We start from the raw sequence: 20,063 nt of genomic DNA, 5'->3' as shown, positions 1-20,063 counted from the left end.
CTCTTGCTACATATAAAAGGATGATATATTTTGGCACATGGGCCATTCGAGAAGAAAAAAACACAATTAACATAAAAGCGGGTCTCTCTTTAAGAGCGTATTTACCCTCCTATCAATCCAGGCTTCACATGTTGGTGGCGTGTATTATCCGGTTAATATGTAACATATTTACGATATTTATTTCTACCACGGAGGGACACCCACATCCTCGCTGGGCTACAGTAAACAAGGCTAGCCAGCCGGCAATAGGCGAGGATTATGGGATAGCCGGAAGTGGCGGCCCTGGCACTTTAAAGCCAGAGGCCACACGTTATGGCTTCATGCTCACGTAGCAAAGCCAGCCAGGATACAGCACCCGACGAGTCACTGCATTATTGTTAAATAAAGTACATTATTAGAGCCCTGACTATGCGTTTATACATCATAGTATAACTGCTGGTTCTTCTGAAGTTTACTTGGGTGTGAGAGCAGCGGGGGGTTCTCTGTTCTGACTTTTCCTTTTCCCCGAAAACAGGAGATTTAGAAAGCGTAATCGGATGTGAAATTTTTAATTGGGCTCTTAATCCAAAATGTTCCAGCTGGGGGGAGGGGGGATTAAATCATAATTGCTGTTGTTCTTCTAATGCTTTGGGAAATGAGAGCGACAGGGAAAGCGGGGGATCTGTCAGCGTCGATTACTTTACCTGTTTGTAGGCACACAGGATAGGGCTATAGATTTGCCTTTGAGGCTCGGGGGAAATCAGGTGATTCCCAGTCACATGGTGGGCAAGTGATGTTTAGCTGCCCCCATCGCCTGCCCTGTTTCCCCTAACTTACTGCCCATTCCGCACCCAAAATGAGCTGCCCCCCCGCCCTGCTAGCTAGCCCATTCTCGTGACTTACAGCCTTTATGGGGTATTTCTCACAAGTATGTCTGGTAGATACGTGGAACAGCCTCCCAGCAGAAGTGGTAAAGGATAATACAGTAAGGGAATTTAACCATGCATGGGATGGACATAAAGCTACTTTTAAACTACAATGAAGCCAAGGACTGATTCGGGCTAGATGGTTCCTTTCTGACTATGTTCTCCGCTAGAATGTCTCATTTTATATGTTATTATGTTTTTATTTAAACAGCCACACACTAAACGATACAATACGCCGATGTTTTAAACCGATAACCATCTATTACGATGCTATGAAAGACTAGTCGCGCTTCCAACACACGGCCAACAAACTCCACGAAATCCTATGTTTTATTCAAAAAAAAAAAAAATATGCAGGAAACCCCCCATTAAGTTATAAAATGACGCTTTATTATCGCACGCTTTCCCTCCACGGCAGGGATTATTGTACCGATCGCTGTCTGCTCTGTAAAGCCGCGGATCAGCTTGTAACGGGGCTGTACGGATTATATGATCAGTCCGAGCCCCGGGCACCGCGCAGAGGGATATCCGGATCGCGCCATACAAATCACTCATGGATTCGGAAAGTTAGTGGGGCTGCTCTATTTATATAAGTAAACCCTAGCAGGTCTGCCGTCGCTTTAACCTGAAGGGTTACTCGTACACAAACAAGCCAGAAACGTTCTGTTTCTATGACAACAACCTATTGCCACATGACAATTAAGAGCTCCCGGCAAAAAACAATCAGAATAAGATAAACATTTACACGGTAAAAGAATCATTTCTGGGAAGGGTCCCGGCACTCGGCAGTACTGATGCTGCAGATTGAACCCCCTCTCTGGCAAGAGGGCAAGAAGGGTTTTAGTTTTTTTTCTTTTGCATGTACTTGCAATTCCGTAACACAGCACTTACACTGGGAATGGATCCTTTCTATGCTCTCTTTCATAGATCTCTATGCCTGATGTGGGGCCTACCTTATTGGATTTTGTTTGCAAAATACGTTGCCTGGGGGGAAAGGGCACGCTTATCTCCCCTTACGCTCTCGCCACGCTGGGCATTAGGCTCATCCAGCGTTAAATGGGCTTGGTTTAAAGCACCCATACATTTGCGGTGTTACGTTCTACATCTGATCCCAACCATGGGGTGGCAAGATTGAGTTTCCAAAGTGGGTCATCTGGTACTTTTCACACCTTGGTACATGAATACAACAATGAATCACTTGATTGTCATAACGCACACAATTTGTTCTGTGCCGGTGTGTTAATATTAGCGTGTACGTTCAGGAATGAGCGGTATACCTCGCAGGGTTAACCAGAGCTCACTGATCTCTATGCACAGGAATTCCGCAACAAAGCAAACACCAGCAGAGCAACTGGCAGGTTATCCAACAACACAAAGAGGATTGTTGGCTGTGTAAATAGTTAGCAGATCCCATAGAAACTCTGCAGTATAGCAGAACAGTGCGATACTATCAGAACCCATACGTGCCAAATGTCCTCTGATCGAGGACCCAATGAAGAAGTGGAAGAATTGAACGTTGAGCAAGTTCTCCTCCGTGTCGGCAACTCACAATGTCTACGTTGCAGCTGAACATCCATGTTCTTATATGTGCACTTATTGTATATATATATATAGATATATATATATAGATAGATATATATATATATATCTATATATATATATATATATATATATAGTTTGGTGGTACAGTTAGATAACATACGTTTGGGTTCCTGAGTCATGAGAGCTGGGAACCCTAGTGTTGTACCTTCTATTGACTCTCCTCCGCAGGGATATACACATTCTGTTCTAGTTCAGGACGCGTGATATTTACTATCTTCTAATATGTTATGACACATGTTGCTTTTCTCTTTTAGAACGCGTCGCCAGAACCAAACCTACAGCTACTGCGACTCCAGAGACAGATCACTGGTGCCCCCTAATGACACAACTGAGTAAAGACAACTCACATACCCACACATCCGCACAGATTTATTGCCATGAATCTATATTTAAACAAGGTGATATATATTCAGTTCTTGATTTCTGCCTCGCAAACCTTTTCACTAACTATGCTGGGCATCCTACCCGTTAGGAAGACTTTGTTGACATATGCATATATTTGTAAAGTATCGTATTTTACATTGTACAAAACAATATGAAAAAAGGTAGTAATTATCAAAAGTCATACATGTATGTATTATTTACAAAGCGTTAGAGAACTTTAACATTTAGAGATGGAGAGGTGTTTCTAAAAAAGGAAACGGCCACAATTCTGTGAATTATCTCTCATCTTGGTAGCTGGCACCTGAAGCGAGTGCCAGGACTATGTTGGACATGACAAGAATTGTCTATTTGGGTCTCCATGCTTCCACGGGCCTGGTCCATTTGTTTGCCGTGGACATCACTGAATCATTTGGTCACAGAACCTGAACAAGAGTCCATTCCATCGTGTGTGAGGTTCTTAATGCTGCTGTGGATGAAGGGACACATTGGCCAGCTTCCGCATTGTCCTTGACCAGAATACACACGACCAGGATCCATCCTGAACGGTTCTTTCCAGTATTTAAACACCTTTGGTGCTGATGTCTTCAGAAGGGTGGCATTGAGGCTGGCAATCCCTAATACAGCCTTTTCTAGGGCTTTTGGAGTCACAAAACCAAACCTTATTACAAAGTGTCAGCTCGGAATGTCCTTGTTTCATGCCGGGTTTCGGGGTTCTAAGCACACGTTGAAAGATCTGAGGATCTGCAAGAGAAACATTGATGCCTCCTCGCCTTTCTGATGGCAGATGTCTAGGCACATCCGAGCTTTGTTTGTTAGTGTTTTATTTGCCTCCACATCCTCACAGTCTGCGCTACAAAAAATCCTACTGGACCTTAGTTTGTCTAAAAGATGGTTCAGCCTTCCCTCTGTCAAGCAATTCAAGATTTTTTCTCTATTTGTGATCAGCATTCTTGTAAAGTATCCATTTTCCACATGATGCCTGAATGGACCTGAAAGAGTACAGATACAGGTTTGGGGTTTTAGAACTTACATGTCTTACAGTTAATGTAGTGGTAGCAATTTTAACATGTAAAAAAGGCTGCATCTCTGCTACCAAGATATATTGTACTTAGTGAACACTCCACGACATACTTGTCAGAAAGGATTCAAGGATTTCATGGAATTCAAAGAACTAAATGACTATGTCTGTAGCTGTGATAAAGTAGCCCTGTCAGACAGAGGTCCTAACATGAAGTCAGGGACAGAGGTCTGTAAGTAGGTCAATTTTAAGCTCTGACAGTCGTCAGGGTTGTACGTCACAGACCTACGGGACTGTTTTAGGGGAAAATATGTGCATTTGAGCAGGTGGGATGAGCAGGACCATCCTTCAGCTTACTCCAGAAATAAGCAGTGGTGGCAAAAGGGACAACATCACAACATTGTAATTGAACGATATTTGTCTCCTCCAGCAGTGTTGGAGTTCCTGGATTCCTTGACAGATACATTGAAACTCTACAGATGTTTTGCCTTCTTCCTCAAATCTTCTTGCAGGAGTTTTGGTGGCCTATGGTATTACCAGCACTGAAGGCTCCATGTTTCACTATATAGGCTTTATCTACACCTAACAGCAATCTAGTCAAACTTGTGCGGAAACGTTTTAATTGCTTTACTGATTGCTATGAGTTCTCTCACCTGAAGTTGGCATCTGGCTCGAGCAATTGTTTGTCCAAGAGGCTTTCCTTTGCTGAGGGCGAGGAGCTTCGGAAGACTTGGGGCTAATAGCAAGGGGTAAGTGGCCGCTGGCCTGCACAGGCTGCCGTAATGGCAAACAGGGAAGAGTGGCTGCAAGATAAAGAAGATAAAGAAAAGAAGGAACGTATTTAGTAGATGGAATGTACCTGGGCAGAAAGGATATCCTACAGAGAAATTAAATGATCCTTTAACTGTTTACTACAGGATTTTTAAAGAGGAAAACAATTTGACTCCCAAAGTTAGAGAACTGTATTGAGATCGGTGGGCTGCAGAAATGAAGCCCATCTCAAGCTCTTGAAAAGCCTCATCGCTTATTTAACCAAACTGACACAAGATGCAGAAAACATAACATGTAGAGCAAAAAATACACAACAACAAGGCATCGTCTCACTGCTATTTACCCCACTGAGCCACCAAACATGTCCACTTTTTCATTACTAGTATCAGATTAAAAATAAAGTTTTTTCTCAAGTTTATGAATAAGCCAACCGTATTAATCCACTTTTTTTAGTAAAATAGCCAGAGTTGATTAATAAGTAGGATATACATGACATACAATGCAGAATTCTCTCTTACCACTTCGTTGGTCTTTACACCGGGCCGTGCTGTTTAAAGAATTGGTTGAACCCGCGGTAGGTTCGCTACATGCGCGATTTCTGCTGCTGTTGCTGGTCATTGAAAGCTGTAAGGAGATAAAGTAAATGACCTTGTTACACGTTGAAGGTGAAACGTCTGGGAACGCGAAGAAAGCTATATAGAGAAGAGACAGCGCAATAACCAAAGGGTGCATGGGAACCCAGTTCAGTGGACTGGATTCATGTCGATCTAACAAATCTGGATATGAAACAAAAGACCAAAGGCGTCTCCAATGAACAGGAAAACACAAATGCAAATGTGTCCTGAGGTCTCCAGAAAGGAATCGGAGAGGCAACCCTTCCTAGTCTGCCATATGCATCTACCTGGAGGTCACCACTGGAAGATGGAGGAGAATTAAAAGAAATCTGTCATAATGTTATGTCGCTATAGTGATATATACGTAAAAACAGAGGAGTGTGTACTGTGTGTATAAACATTGTATGTGTAGAGATGGTATCACTACGTGTTTTCTCAGGACCCCTCGACATCTGATGACTCCATCTTGGAACTCATGAAATATTTTCTTCTTCTTGCTGAGACAGACTTTGTTTGCTACGCGGAGTAAGTAATAACCTTCATCATGTGCCACGATGCACATGCAGAATCAGGCTAATTACTACCGTACATCGTTTAATTAAAAATACATTATTAACCACTTACAGCCAACGATTTCATACTGAATTCCAGTGGTTGGTTCTGTGCCGTCGTCTAAAATAAACAGGCATCGCGATTAGTTTCATTAACTGGCTTTGAGAAGATATACCAAGCAGGGCAAACTTTGTAATCGCTAAACAAATATAATTAGATGCTTACGTTTAACTGGTTTCTATGGCAATTGCCCTAAGGTTGGCACTTTTCTGGCGGCTTAACAATGTTTTGACCTGGGAGCACTTATGTTCTATTTGATGAAAAGGTTCCAATTCTATATTTACTATACAAAATAAACGAGGTTGGCGGTTTACAAAAAATAACATCAGGCATGACGTTATTGATGACATCATATCTGCAGAAAAAACACAACTTCCTGTGATTTTAATTCTATATTATATATATATATATATAAACATAATAATTAGCACTTTTTCCATGATATTACCCCCTTAAGCTTAAAACGTATTTTTTCCCCTAACACATAATGTTGTGTATAAATCCAGAGTCACCAATAAGAAACATTCTCACCCGTTTGCTCTGTAGGAAGTCAACAGAGCTGTCCATCGCCTCAGCAGGAATAGTTTGGAGGATTGTCTGTAGGTGGTCAAGGCATCCTAAGGGGTTAAAAAGGACCATATACCCAGAGGGTGGTTAATCATTCTATTAAAAGGAATATTTATTCTATAATGAGCGACACCATCGCAAAAATAATATTCGGCCATTTTTTTTTAATCTCTGCCGCTCTTGCCTTGCTTTCAATATATTAAGATTATAAATATATAGAATTCTAGATTCTCAATGGATCTTTAGTAATCATTTTTGATCTATTGTTATTAAACGTTATTTAACGTGTGTTGCATTTCTTCATTTTAAAGTACTGGTCATAATGTTGGCGTCTATACGCTTTTTTCTTGATTTGTATATGTATGGAAAACTCATCTTTTCCCAGGCACCCATAAGTGACTTATTTTACTGCATCGCGGTAATTATTAAACGCTGGGGTCCAACACACAAAGCCATCTTTGTTATGGGACAAAGGTTTAGGGCAGATGTCCGCCAATGGACCAAAGAGAGGCAGCGTTACTTTGTTTTATCTAAAATAGATTGCAACCTCCTTGGGTTGAATACATTAAAACAAAGTTTAAAATTGGTTTTGATACCATTTACTGTTTTTAATATATTGGGGTCTTATTAATACTAATGTTGACCCACAAACACATTGCTGATGTTGCTGTGATATCAATAAAGCAAAATGGCCCTATGACAAACGAGGTAGTATAGAAAGTGGGGCTAAGCCTATATTAACTGGAATTTCTGTCAAATGCAAACCAACAACGCACTTCTCATTGAAGGTCTTATGTGTGGCTCCAAGTGCCAGCAGCAGCTGACGAGCTCCATCAGGGGTGCGCGGTGGGCTGGGGAGATACCCCTAGCGGTCAACAGGGTGTTCATGTCTGGCTGTGGTCTGAGGCCCCTCGTGATACAGGTTTCCAGTTTCAGGGGGTTGTCATTGTCTATGGGAGTCAGGAGTCAAAGAGCAACATTTCAGCTAAAGCTTTAAAATATAAAACAGCATTATTATTATTAATATTATATTATTATTCATATATTATTATTATTATTATTGTGGAGAACAGGGCACATTGAACTCGACGTGGAGTATAATGTTATTAGCAAACCATGCTGATGAGTATTATTATCCACCTTAAACAGCTATAATACCACCTGCATTGTTAACATTTCTTGGCAAAGGGTTTTAAAGCTGCTGTTCCACCTACTCTGAAGTCAGTGAGGGCCCAATGTGCACGTTCATGTTACTAAAAATTTGAGGACAAATAACTTACCATGAAAGGGGGGCTGTCTGCTAAACATTTCCCAGCAAATCATCCCAAAGCTAAACAAAAACAAAAAAATGTTATTAAACTGAAAACAAATATAAGAGAAAATATAAAGAGTAAATATACATAACGTTTTGTGCCGAAACAGCAAGGAGTATATGCAGAGCGATCTCCCAGATGCAGATAAAGGGGGTTAGAGGACCAGGAGAGCAGCAGAGGACCCCAAATGTGTGTGCCCATCTCATCTACAGTACAGCCGAAACGCCCCTGTTTGGTTACGAACCTGTATATGTCATCTGCTACAGATGGTCCTTCGCCCTGGAGCCTCTCTGGTGACAGATACACCCTATGCTTGTGACTTGGATCATCGGAAGTGGAGACTGCACTCCGTACTGAAGCCAATCCAAAATCCGAAACCTGAAAAGAAAGAGATATCAGTTTATTTCATATTTTCTACCATTAGTTATAAGTTGGCAAAAAAATATTTTGCCGACCTATTTGGGACAGATGTAAGGAGCTAGAAACACAGAACAAGAGCATGTGGGCAACAAGAAGAAGATAAACGTGTATATATATATATATAGATACATACATGTACATACAAACATGCATCTAATTGTGAGGGATCAGCATGTAGTGTGTTGTCAGAACTTGATATATGTGTTTTGCTCTTTTAACTTACTTTCTAGAAATAGTATAAGATATGTCTCCTCACCTTGGCTCTGTACTGTTCATCCATTAGTATGTTGCACGGTTTGAGTGCCTGATGCGCGACCGGAGGAGACAAGCTATGCAGATGGTGCAGACCCTCTGCGACGTCCACCAGGATCCTGATGCACACTCTGAACGGCAGTATGGAGTACTGATCCCTCTGGAACCAGACAGAAACCATTTGTGGCAAGGACGGACCTTTCAAAATGCCACACATCTATCCTCTAGGGTGACAATAAAGTGGTGCACTATGGGCTTACACAAGTCCTGCCGCAGACATTAGATTACTTTGTGTACCAAGCAACATTAACCTGGAAATATTTGCTGTTGACTGAAAGGATCCTCACCTGGTAAATAAGAGAATGTAACGATCCATTTGGCATCCAGTCCGTCAGAATGCCAAATGTATTAGGTGTCTGATACACGCCAAATATCTGTGCCAGGCGCTGAGACTTTATCTGGCGGAGCTTTTCGACATGGCTTAAAATTCCTTCGAACGCCCTGTGAGGACAAATAACATGAGAAACACGGAATGCAAAAGCTAATTCATGAAAGTGGTTTCTAGACTTGAGTTAACTCCTAGCCATGTTAATAAACGTTGTTCATACCAAAGGTCTGTATAGGTAAGCTCTAAAAAAAGTTAAGACAAAGTATTTTTATGCATTATACACACATGGCCGTTACATTATGTGCAGTTACTATCGCAGTTACTATCGCTGACACTTAGTTCTGTTATAGAACCATGTCCTGTTCTTCTACATCAAGCCTGGACTGTCCTTCTGAAGGTCTTGCAGAAAAAGAAGGTTACAAATTCATACAAGGATACAAGGTATTAAGTAACTCTCAAATACTGTCCGTCGCTATAGAGTTTTCTACCAGGAAGGAATTATCTCAGATCAACAGAAACGGAGAAGCCTGCAACTCTCCGTTTTTGCAACATGCAGAATCACAGGAGAGTTTTATCTCGTAAACCACAGCAACACAAATCATCAAAAGGGGAAGCAAGTTACACGGCTGTTTATTTAAGAAAGAGAAATAACAGTACTGTCACACACGTCAATAGTCCTTTGGTAGGTCAGGAGCTGTAGATTCCTGAAAACATTCCACTTTAGAGCTAAGGATATTTTTAATATATAAAATGAATAGGGGTCACCACAACTATAGATGCAACCAACATTGTTATTATGCCCAACTCTCTGCTCACCTCGTGCTCAATCCATCAGAAGGAAACAGTTTCAAAAAGGCATAGGAGCCATCTCGACCATAACTAACCCTGGGTGCAAGTTCGGAGCTTGTCTGGACTAACTGGAAAGTCCGCACATTCAGGTCTACAACCAACGGTTGGCTGTTGGACATTCCTGCTAGTTATGAGGAGCCAGAAGCGGGATGGACCCCTGAGTTTGTTTAGAAGGCACTCTTCTGCATTACTCTAGAACACACAGGGACACCTAAGAAGAGAATAAAATATCCAATGTGACATCATGTATAGAGGATGAAGAAAACATGATATTTGCATCATAAAATGAGAAATAAAATTGTCAATGGTCTAGCAGGTTTGCACCATTGACCAACTAACTTGGTAAATCCTAATTCAATTTATCTTTTTCAGAGTTAGCATGTCTAACATCTTGCCTGTCCACCTAGATATCTAAACATCTTATAGGTGGCTGATCATATCATATCTACAACCTACTGTTAAAAAAACAGGTGCTCAAGGAGAGCTGGCAAACAAGACAGCTTCCAAGAGTACCAGATATCACGATCTAGAGGCTCATTAAAATGTACATGGACCCGGCACTCTGGTCACACAAGGGGCACAGCAGGTCCGTAGTTATAATGCTCATCATATGCTTTGGGTATCATGCTCTTCACAAGGCCGGTGCCTCTCCCATGTCTGAGAATTGGAAATATACGGTACTTATCCCAGGTAGACAGACAAGGGGTGTTTGTGGTCTAATTATATCAAACAGTAGGTTTTGAGAACTGCACATCACCTCCTACTGTTTATTGGGAATGGTTATTTAATGCCCTTTGGGCGATTTCAGTATTACTTATCTCTAACTTATAGTCCAAGGGGGTCACCTGCTTTGGGATGAACATCTGACCAAGTTTGGTTCCTCTGGGCCCTTCTGTGAAGAGTGACTGATTAACCGAAGTCTTTGAATGAATCATGCAGCTGTTTTGATTTAGGAAGCAGTACCGTTCTAGATATGTCTCTAAAAGCACCGGGAAGGCATTATCTTTTTGTTTTGTTTTTGATTTGTAATGAACTGGATGTACAGCGTATTAGTCATGGGTCAATAAATGCAAGCAGCTTCCTGATTGTCCAGCTTCTGTGATAGACAAAAACTGAAAGCGTACAGGTCTTGCAAGCTATGACTTCAAAATCCCATGACTTGTCCTCCTCCGCCCTATGGCCTAGCAATGGAACCGTTAACTCCTCAGAGTACAGAATGACTGAGAGCCTTTTGTGTTAACAAAGTGTCTTGAAGAAGTATTCAGCATTAGCCCGTCTGTTTTCTTGATGTCTGAGTATGCTGGAGCACACAACATCCCGAGTACAAACATAAAGCCAGGTTAATACCTTTGCCACTGGCAAGGTGATAGGGTGTCTCCTATTTATTCAATAATCGACCTCTTCCCTGTCTGAGACCGTATTACTGTTGCACAAACAGAGATATTAAAATAATAAATTAAATAATTAAGTAGCCAGTACAGAGGATTAGTGTGTACTGGTGGAGCGTGAGTGGACCAGTTGAGCGTATAGACTTCCAAACCCATCCCTGTACTTATTTTACTTGAAATGTAACAATATATAATGATTATCTACAGTAAGTATGCTTCGAAAGCATCATCATGCCAGTGACGCGGGGTCGATAAGATAGTAGCACTGTATAACCAGCCAACGCAGAACCAGTTAGGTCACCAAATCCTGCTGCAGAAACCTTAACAGGTCCACGGTCTAATCTGATATTCACGATAGCCTTATGCCTACGTCACTGTACTAAATTATACCATTCCCACTTGCTATTTCCAGGTTTTTGTCCAAAAATGCACAATTTAAATGTGTTCAGGGTTCAATTTCTAAACAAAGCTACAATGTCTGCAAATCGGACATTCCCCAGGTTACAGATTCCAATTAGACGTATAATTACTGAAGGTTACGTCTACTTTTTGAGGAATGATTATCCCAGAGGGCTTGAATTAAAAGGAAATCCAATTGTGAGAAACACAACACATGGGTTCTTGTTTCACGGTTTATTAGCAGGGTAATTGCTGTTATTGGAGACTTCTCGCAGAGATTAATGTCACCTAGATAATTTTTCAGCACGCAAAGTCTCACCAATGAGTTGCAGTGTCATGAACTGATTACCCCACGGCAACACTAGTCTTAAAGATGACTGCAGTAGAACTGAATGATCCACGTGGAACCCTAAGTCATTGGCTAGGGCCGTGGGCCAAAGTGGAGAGAGTTCAGAGATCTCTACCAACCCATCGCAAGCTGGGAAACTAATGAGCCCTCCATGGTCAAGAAAAGAAGGGGGAGTAAGAATGTCTTTTAAAATGAAGCTATTATTGTTGTTGATTATTATTATTATTATTACTGTTATTTTTTGCTATTATTATTATTATTACTATTATTATTATCATTATTTTTTCTATATAAAAAGTCAAGATTTAAAAACAGCAAAATTGGTGGAAAGATGAGCTTAGCTTTCAAAATATATAGGATATGGATATATACATTGAGCAATTATTTGACATTTTGTATACTACAAATCATTACATTATTGCAGCCCAGGAAAGAAAAAAAAGCAAATGAAATGCTCACCTACCTATATAACTCAGTCAGCAATGTCCAGCGTAACACATACCCAGACAGATCTTCTATGTCTTGTTAAGGACCGTCCTGGAAGCCACGATTCCACCTCACTTGTTTCCAAAATGTTATTTTTCTGTTCTTTTCCTTATTTACCTTTGCTGGCAAACAGTGCGGTTACAAAGGCCATCTGATGGCTGATGTAAACCCAGTGGACAGAGAGAAACATAATGAGCGTACCAGTACAGCATACATACACACACACGCACACATTATCGAGCTGCTGCGACACACCCTCCGCTTCCTCCCAGCCTCAGAATTCCCCTTTCGGGCTTTCCTGTCTTTCTTTTTTTTATTTAAAGGGACACATATTCAAGATTCAACTAAAAGAACCAAACCAGATCCAAATAAACCCGGAGACGGAGTAACTAAATTGTACTTTTTAACAGAATGTGTCTCGGGGAGAAAGGTTCATTGGACAGATTTAATTATGTAAACATTGTCATGGTGTGAGTATTCAAAAGGATTGTTTCAACATGGGTTGTACTAGCTGATATGTTGTACAGCGCTGCGGAATATGTTGGTGCTATATGAAACAGGATTGTAAGCTTGTGAACAGGGCTGTCTCTGTCTAATGTATCGGTTCGCCTTAGTCTGTCAATTCTCGTCTTGTCAGACCCCTTGAATATATGTATTGTAAGAAGAGCTGTGTAAATTGTTGGTGCTATATAAATATAATGATATAATATAATATAATATATAATATAATATTATACAGCTTTATTTGAGAGGAAAAAGGACTCTCATGTGCTCCAGTGAAGTGAGTTAAAAAGATGTTCTGTGTTCTTCAATACTATCTGATGATTTTAAAGGTGCTGTTCCACTTAGAACAAAACATTAGTTGAGCTCTTATATGACGCACAATTTTTTTGAATGAGGCAACATTTTATATGACAGAAGAATTATTTCTGGGGAGGGTTTGGGTATTCTATTCAGTAGTATTCGGTTTGGGTCGAATGGTGCCTAATTTGCAAACATCTTACATTTAGCAGAGTAGGTAGAACTGTACCTTTGAAAGAAGTGAAGTATCCAGGGTATGAGAGGGGTATGGAGAAAATACGACTAGACGTGCGCTGCGTAGGGCAAGATCAATGAATGCAATGTGCTTTAGAAAAGGGAAGTGCTGCACGGGGAAGAGAGGCAGAACCCATTTAACTAAATCACGTGATTTAGGCTTGCAACACCAATATGTTACAAATCACGCAGTAAAAGCTAACGTTAGCTTATGGACTCTTTCTTCACACGTGAAAGAAGTGTGACGGGTGTCAGTAATCCCCAGCGGAACGGGAAAGTATAATAAAAAGAATGTTACAGCCACTGATAACTTTAAACGCCCGCGAAAGGCTGCAGACCTTATTAGAATCAAAGATCAATGTATATGTATATATATATACCGTATATATATATACTGCGTGACATCATAAGACGCTGCCATAAATAACAACACGCTTCAGATGTGGATTAATAAATAACGTGCCGCAGAGGACTTCCGAGCAATTACAGCCAATATAATTATACATACAATTATATGAATCTACGCTGTAGGATTTACAGTTAAATCCATACGTTTATTAACAAATGTTATTCAACACCAGACATGGTCCATCTAGTCTGCCTGGTTTTCTTGCTATTCAAGAGCTACATGCCTATCCCATGCTCGTTTACATTCCTTTATTACCCTCTACCACTTCTGCCGGGAGGCTGTTCACTTACAAACCTCTCAGTAAAGTAAAAGAAGTTGCACTTGGTTTCCAGATACCTTACGGCTAGTATTTACGGAGAACGAGAGACTGGTATCAGACAGGTTAGCAGATGCTAATCTATCATCTCAGAAGGAGGAAGTTTTTCCACATTCCAGCGGTAGTGAATCGAGATCGGGAAATAATTAACTATTGACAAGCTTTTGGGTATCATACAGCAGTGGAAATGCAGAACCGTCAACGCTGAGGTCTGATGTAAGGACCCAGGGAATATCCCTACAAAGAAACAAGTACGTCAGCAGTGGCCCGGAGGAATGTCACTGTTCATTCTTTAATTGTTCCATTTAGGTATTTTCCAGAATAGAGACAAGGCTCATATGAAATTTAAAACATTTTTTTTTTACATTAAAACAGTTTATTAAAACACGAAAATCGATTTCACGGAAGATAACAAACACGGAAATAAACGTTTCGCTCCGTGATGTTAGTAATGGTGTCATTGTTTAGTTCCATCATGGCTTCTTTCTCTACTGACTTGACTCCGACTGTGGTTGGGAAAGGGAATTTGTAAGTCTGTTCAACGTGAAAGTGTTGTAAAGTTTATTTTTGCAGGCCGATGACCTCCTAGACGCCATTCCTCAGCAAGAGCCATGGCAGGCATGGGATAAGGTCAGTAATAGAGGCTTTAAATATTTGGTTTATTCAGCAAAAAACACCTGATTGATCAAACTGATCCTGACGGGTCTGAGGCTACGCAGCGCCATACACAGCGCCATACACAGCGCCATACACAACAAACTGTGATGCACGAAGTGTTCTGACACCTTTCTATCACAACCAGCATTAACTTGTTCAGCAATTTGGTCTACAGGAGCTCGCCAGTTGGATTTGACCACACGGGTCAGACTCCCCCACCCATAACCCTGTTGCCGGTTCACAATTTGGCCCTTGTCAAAGTCGCTCAGATCCTTACGCTTGTGTATTCCCTTCACCTGTCACTGGTCATTATGTTGTGGCTGATCGGTGTATCTCTGTACATGTAAGGGAGAGCAGGAGTGAGCTAACTGTTTTGAGTGTGGCGGGCAAGCACAGACAAGTGGCCCAGAAGTAGGGCTGGCCCTGCCATGAGTCCAAATGGGTCCACAGCTGAAACTAAATAAATAACCAATATCAGAGTGCAGGGTGTCAGAAAGAACAACCAAGAGTAACAGAGAACGCTGTTAAATGACATTCCTGTAGAATACTCAAAACCGGGTAAATCTAGTACTGAACAGCTGAACCTGAACAAAATAATAATCGAGACGCTAGGGAGTTTACCGAATCCGAACAAAGGACCTTTAAAGGCAAAGATTTAACTGCAAAAGTGTATCTATTTGCTAAGGAAGAGAATCAGAACATTGGAACCAACTATTTGAGGATCACGGAATCATCATCTCCCAGGTGTAATTATTAAAGTCATATCATGGCTATGAGTAGACCAAGCAAATGGCTACAGTATAGACATACAGACCCGTCAAAGGATAAATGCAACATGGATTTCCATTAAAGTAAGGCACATGCACATCACTTACACCTACATCTCTAAGAGTCGTCAAAACTTTGACAAGTAGACTATAGAACCCCTCCATTATTATCCTCTTTATTAGATCGGTTTTCTTACATTTTTAATCAATCGGTAACTAAAGTAATAACAGGAACACCACTGCCCTTTCTTTTGTCATCTTTTACTGATTCACCTGTTGCTCCATCCACATGAAGTACATTTTCTTTCCTCTAAATGGGGAGAAAGCCATACTACATACCTGTTTGAGAAACACCTACAAGACTGGCCCAAGGCTCTTTGATGTCTCTTCGGTGTGTTTTGAACATAAAGACTTGGCTCATTAGTATGTGTGTGGGATGTATAGACTACGTCACTGAATCTGCGATCCTTTCAGCAGCATTATTAGGTAGTCACTCTAGACACTGTAAATGGCAGGTTTTCAGGAGTCGTGGTACTGCGTATGTACGCTTTCACCTTCCAGTATTTAATTTAATGACCAAATACATCCACATAGGTATTGTGATAATAATTAATTTGCCTACACAGGGATCCCATGGATATCCTTTCTGGTAATCATGGGTTATTTCGTAGTATTTTGGCTTCCTAGAGTCTCTGCTAATTCGCATCAGCCATATTTTGCAACGATTCCCACTAACGCTGGCTCAGCGTATTCAGGAACTGACTCCAGATATGACCTCTGTGTCATGAGTTACCGCATGTGACCACCAATTATGAAATAAGAACTTTATGGCATATAACTACCAGGTATCACCATCACTTTCAAACACTTCCCTCAAAGCAATGCCATGACTTCAAACTAAGTCTAACCCCTACTAATCAGTGTTACTGTTCAGCAATTAAGGCTATGTGTTAACCCAGTTATTAACAGTCCATAATATTATGTTATAATACTTCACCTTGTATTAAAAGTGCATTAAGTATCGGTGGAAAAAATCATTACTCTTTAGGCACAGGTAAAAAGCCAACCATATTTTAGATCGATTTCTTCTATGTTAAGGAATATTTTCCTTCTGTACTTGTTTGACGTATATCAGTGTTATTGCCACTTTTGCATTTTGTTTTAATGGTATTGGTAATTTTGTATTCTCCCCTTTTGTAACAGCGCTGCGGAATCTGCTGGCGGTCTATATTAGGACTCAAAAGAAGGAACTTGGGTCACATGGAATCACTCCTCCATTAGAGAAAGTTGAGGAGGATCGCTCTACAGACAATCTCCTTTTCCATTCATACATTTGGGGTCACTTAGAAATGTCCTTGTTTTCTAAAAGCAAATGGTATCCATTAAAACAACATGAAATGGATCAGAGATACAGCGCAGATGGAGTTAATGTTGAAAATGACTATTATATCTGGAAATGGCTGATTTTAATGGAATATCTTCATAGACGTACAGAGGCCCCTTATCACTCCCATCACTCCTGTGTTCTAATGGCACGTTGCGTTCCCTAATCCAAGTTTAAAGTGCCAACAGATTGTTGGTAAACCCTTTTGCAATTATGTTACAGCTAGAAATGTCCTTGTTTTCCACGAAAACAGCTAATTGACCCGAAACTTCTGAACGGTAGCGTATGTTCTGCTCACAGTTCTGTTATATATAGTTACATTCAAATACTCAAATGCCAACTTCTCTGAAAGTCCTGTTTCGTGGTCCAGTTGTGTAATTTTAGTAATAGTAGAAGCTCAGTTGATTCCCTTGCACACTTGTTCCGCCATCGTCTAAAAACTATGGTAGATAGACTCACGCATGTGTTGCCGGCAAGGCCGTTGGAAACTATGTGTTAAGAAGGGAACTGGAAAGACTGGCTTCAAGACCAACAGACCATTATTTGCCTGAATAAAACCAAAATACAATTTGTTTAGTTGAAGGTTGGATTTTTAGTCACATCCTGTATTTTAAAAAAGCATTGAAATAGCACAGCAGTACCTTCAATAAACCGGAAAAAAGAATTGTTGAATTTCCCTGTCTGGTTTACACAGGGCATTTTAAAGGGACCCTCCAGGTCTCATGTACACTTATGGGTGTTGTACCCCTTGGAAATTCATGGACCTGTTCTTCAGAACCCCACCACCTCCATTTGCTCCTTTGCCTACCCCAAACGCTGTCTGCGTTGTGATGCACATTGATCACTTATACTCTGCATGCGCATCAGCACACTTAGCTTGTGATTGTCGGTTTCAAAAAGGGAAGGAAATTATTACACAGACTTGCCTTTTATTGCTGTTGATTACAGAGACAAGATTTTGGAAATGCAGCAGTATGATATTTCACCAAAGGAGAAGGGAAAGAGTACTAGTAACGGAATTATTTCTATTCAGTGTGCATCCCAGAGGGCAAACAATACCATTCAGGGACTTTCCCCCATGCACTAAAATGCAAATCACCCCTTTATTCTTATACCCCTATATTCCATAATGTGTGGGGTATCAGGGGAAGCAATTGTAGTTAAGACAGGTCAAGACAGGCAGTGGCTCATGAGCCAGCTGTGTAATCTGAAAAGCGGATCATGTCTATTCATCTAAAGAAGTGATGAGTTCTGCTTGTTGAAGGATCAGCCGCAGGGTTCAGTTCCACTGCTAATATTGGTGGGATTACAACTTGCTACAAGAACGCAGCCTTCTAACCCTCACTGCTTGAATAAAAGACCCTTGTAGAAAATAAAGAATTTGCTTAAATGATTGTAAAGCCCATAAAATCCCAGTTCTAATAATAACAAAGTTATATATAGATAAGGCTTCCTTTCAAAACATATTCCTCATTCTAACTTCTGCTCCTTATGATCTCAGAATGCAGTCCTCTGCCCTGGACATCATCACTGAAGTATGGCTGTTATCTAAGGTCCACGGTGGAACACCTCCATGGGTTATGGCGAGTAGGATAAGTCCAACTTTACCATTAACAAGGTCAGGGACGAAGGCAGAAAGGGCACTGGGTAAACTTGAGGCACATGGCGCCAGCACCTCTGCACTTCCTTGTGCTGCCCTCCACTTCCGGGAAAGGATGTGACATCATTTTTTGTACAAGAATGAAAAAACATGGTCTTTTTTTTTTGGCTTTGTTTGTTTGTTGCAATATTTTGTTTTGCCATATGGGGGCTCTGTTGGTTTATGATTACACTTTGATACGATGATTAAACCTGACCGTATAATTCATATCATGAAGGAATACATTGCCGGCCTAATTGGGCCAAATAATTCTTATCTGATGTCACATTCCATGTTTATCCAGGTTTGAATGAACTGATCCCCTTTAAGAGTAAAATCAATTATTCTCATGAAAGACACAAGTCTCTTTACTTCTTTGGCATCGGTGACTACGGTAGTTCCCTTTAACCAGTTAGGGTGTAAACTAAATGTATGTAAAGACAGCCGACAAAAAAACCCAAAAAACTATACAAGTTAATAATAAAACTATACATTGCGGGGGTTTTATCGATGAGTTCACCCCCTACTGAAGCCGCCATGCTTAAGGTCCATGTGTCTATTTACTAAGCTTATGTAGTGAGCGAGATGCCCATTAACTTGGATCTGTAACATATTAAAAATGGGAAATAATCAGCCGGGTCTCCTATTTTCATAAAATCACGTATGGAGATGAAGTGAATAGTTTCTAGTAAGCCAAAGGTTTGTACTCTAGAGTTTGTTAGCATGCGACGTCTCTGTGTTCGTATTCACACTTGCTGGCTTTAATTCATTTGATTTTATTTCTCTTTCTGATAATTATTTATTTTCTGGGTTAAAACTTTTCAAATCTTCTGATTTTTGGATTAACTCTCTGGTATATATTAAACCATTAAATGGTTAAATGGTATATATATTAAATGGTATATCGAGGGGCTCCAGCTCGTGGTCTCCCATGTCTTTGGATCTGGTCCTGAACATCACCTTTTTACCCCTATGTGATTCCAGAAAATCCGGTATAAGATTCCAGTCTCTCGGGTACAAAAACCATTAATTCTCCATCATTAGACATAATCCTGTCTGCCATACACCCCATTTTTTTTACAACCCGGGGGACATACAGACAGAAGTTGCAGAAGGAATTTTCTCTGACTTTACAACTGATTGGTAGTTATTTATGTGGTTGAGCAAAATATTTACAAAATAAGTATAATGTGTATTCTTCACTCAGATGTATTTATAAACACGTCATGGTGTGTCTATAAACATTATTGTGACATGTAGGGCGGTAGAACACTGACAGCCTAATACCCTTCAAATATTCTGAGCTCCCAGAAAACAGGGGCATGAGGGGAGGATAGGGGTACAAAGAGACTGGGTCCTAAAAGGTGACACTTGGGTGGTATGCTCTATGACACCATGCTGTTTATATCTCTCCAAGGTCTGTTTCCAGGATGATTTCTAGTCAGGTTCCTGCCCTCTTCGGACAGTTCAGTAGTTTGCTCCCGCCATTCCCTGCCTTGGTCCCTCTCTTCACCATTTCTCTCCCTCCCATCTATCCTT

At 40.6% G+C, this 20,063-nt stretch overlaps 2 protein-coding genes across 2 annotated transcripts in view; one reads left to right on the top strand and one right to left on the bottom strand.

Moving 5' to 3' along the window:
• Positions 1–20,063, top strand: part of PSME3IP1 (proteasome activator subunit 3 interacting protein 1) — a 235,321-nt gene that overhangs the window by 194,122 nt on the left and 21,136 nt on the right. The gene's annotated exons all lie outside the window — the stretch shown is intronic.
• LOC128467321 (receptor-interacting serine/threonine-protein kinase 2-like) lies at positions 2,858–9,879 on the bottom strand. Its single transcript, XM_053448921.1, has 11 exons — positions 9,663–9,879; positions 8,806–8,959; positions 8,463–8,618; positions 8,031–8,164; positions 7,754–7,803; positions 7,250–7,423; positions 6,438–6,523; positions 5,919–5,966; positions 5,199–5,304; positions 4,563–4,712; positions 2,858–3,880 (listed from the first exon to the last, which is right to left on the bottom strand). Exons 1-11 carry the CDS (start codon positions 9,812–9,814, stop codon positions 3,585–3,587), a joined length of 1,506 nt encoding a protein of 501 aa, XP_053304896.1. The 5' UTR covers positions 9,815–9,879; the 3' UTR covers positions 2,858–3,584.

Source organism: Spea bombifrons, chromosome 10, assembly GCF_027358695.1.
Source record: "Spea bombifrons isolate aSpeBom1 chromosome 10, aSpeBom1.2.pri, whole genome shotgun sequence".
In the NCBI taxonomy this organism is placed as follows: Eukaryota; Metazoa; Chordata; class Amphibia; order Anura; family Pelobatidae; genus Spea; species Spea bombifrons.
This window is presented reverse-complemented; position numbering and strand designations above follow the sequence as displayed.

Coding starts and splice junctions, on each gene's coding strand:
- LOC128467321 (XM_053448921.1), bottom strand. CDS start 9,814: ATGTCCAACAGCCAACCGTTGGTTGTAGACCTGAATGTGCGGACTTTC. Junction 8,165..8,462: donor ATGAACAGTACAGAGCCAAG/GTGAGGAGACAT, acceptor CTTTCTTTTCAG/GTTTCGGATTTTGGATTGGC. Junction 5,305..5,918: donor TCAGTATGAAATCGTTGGCT/GTAAGTGGTTAA, acceptor ATCTCCTTACAG/CTTTCAATGACCAGCAACAG.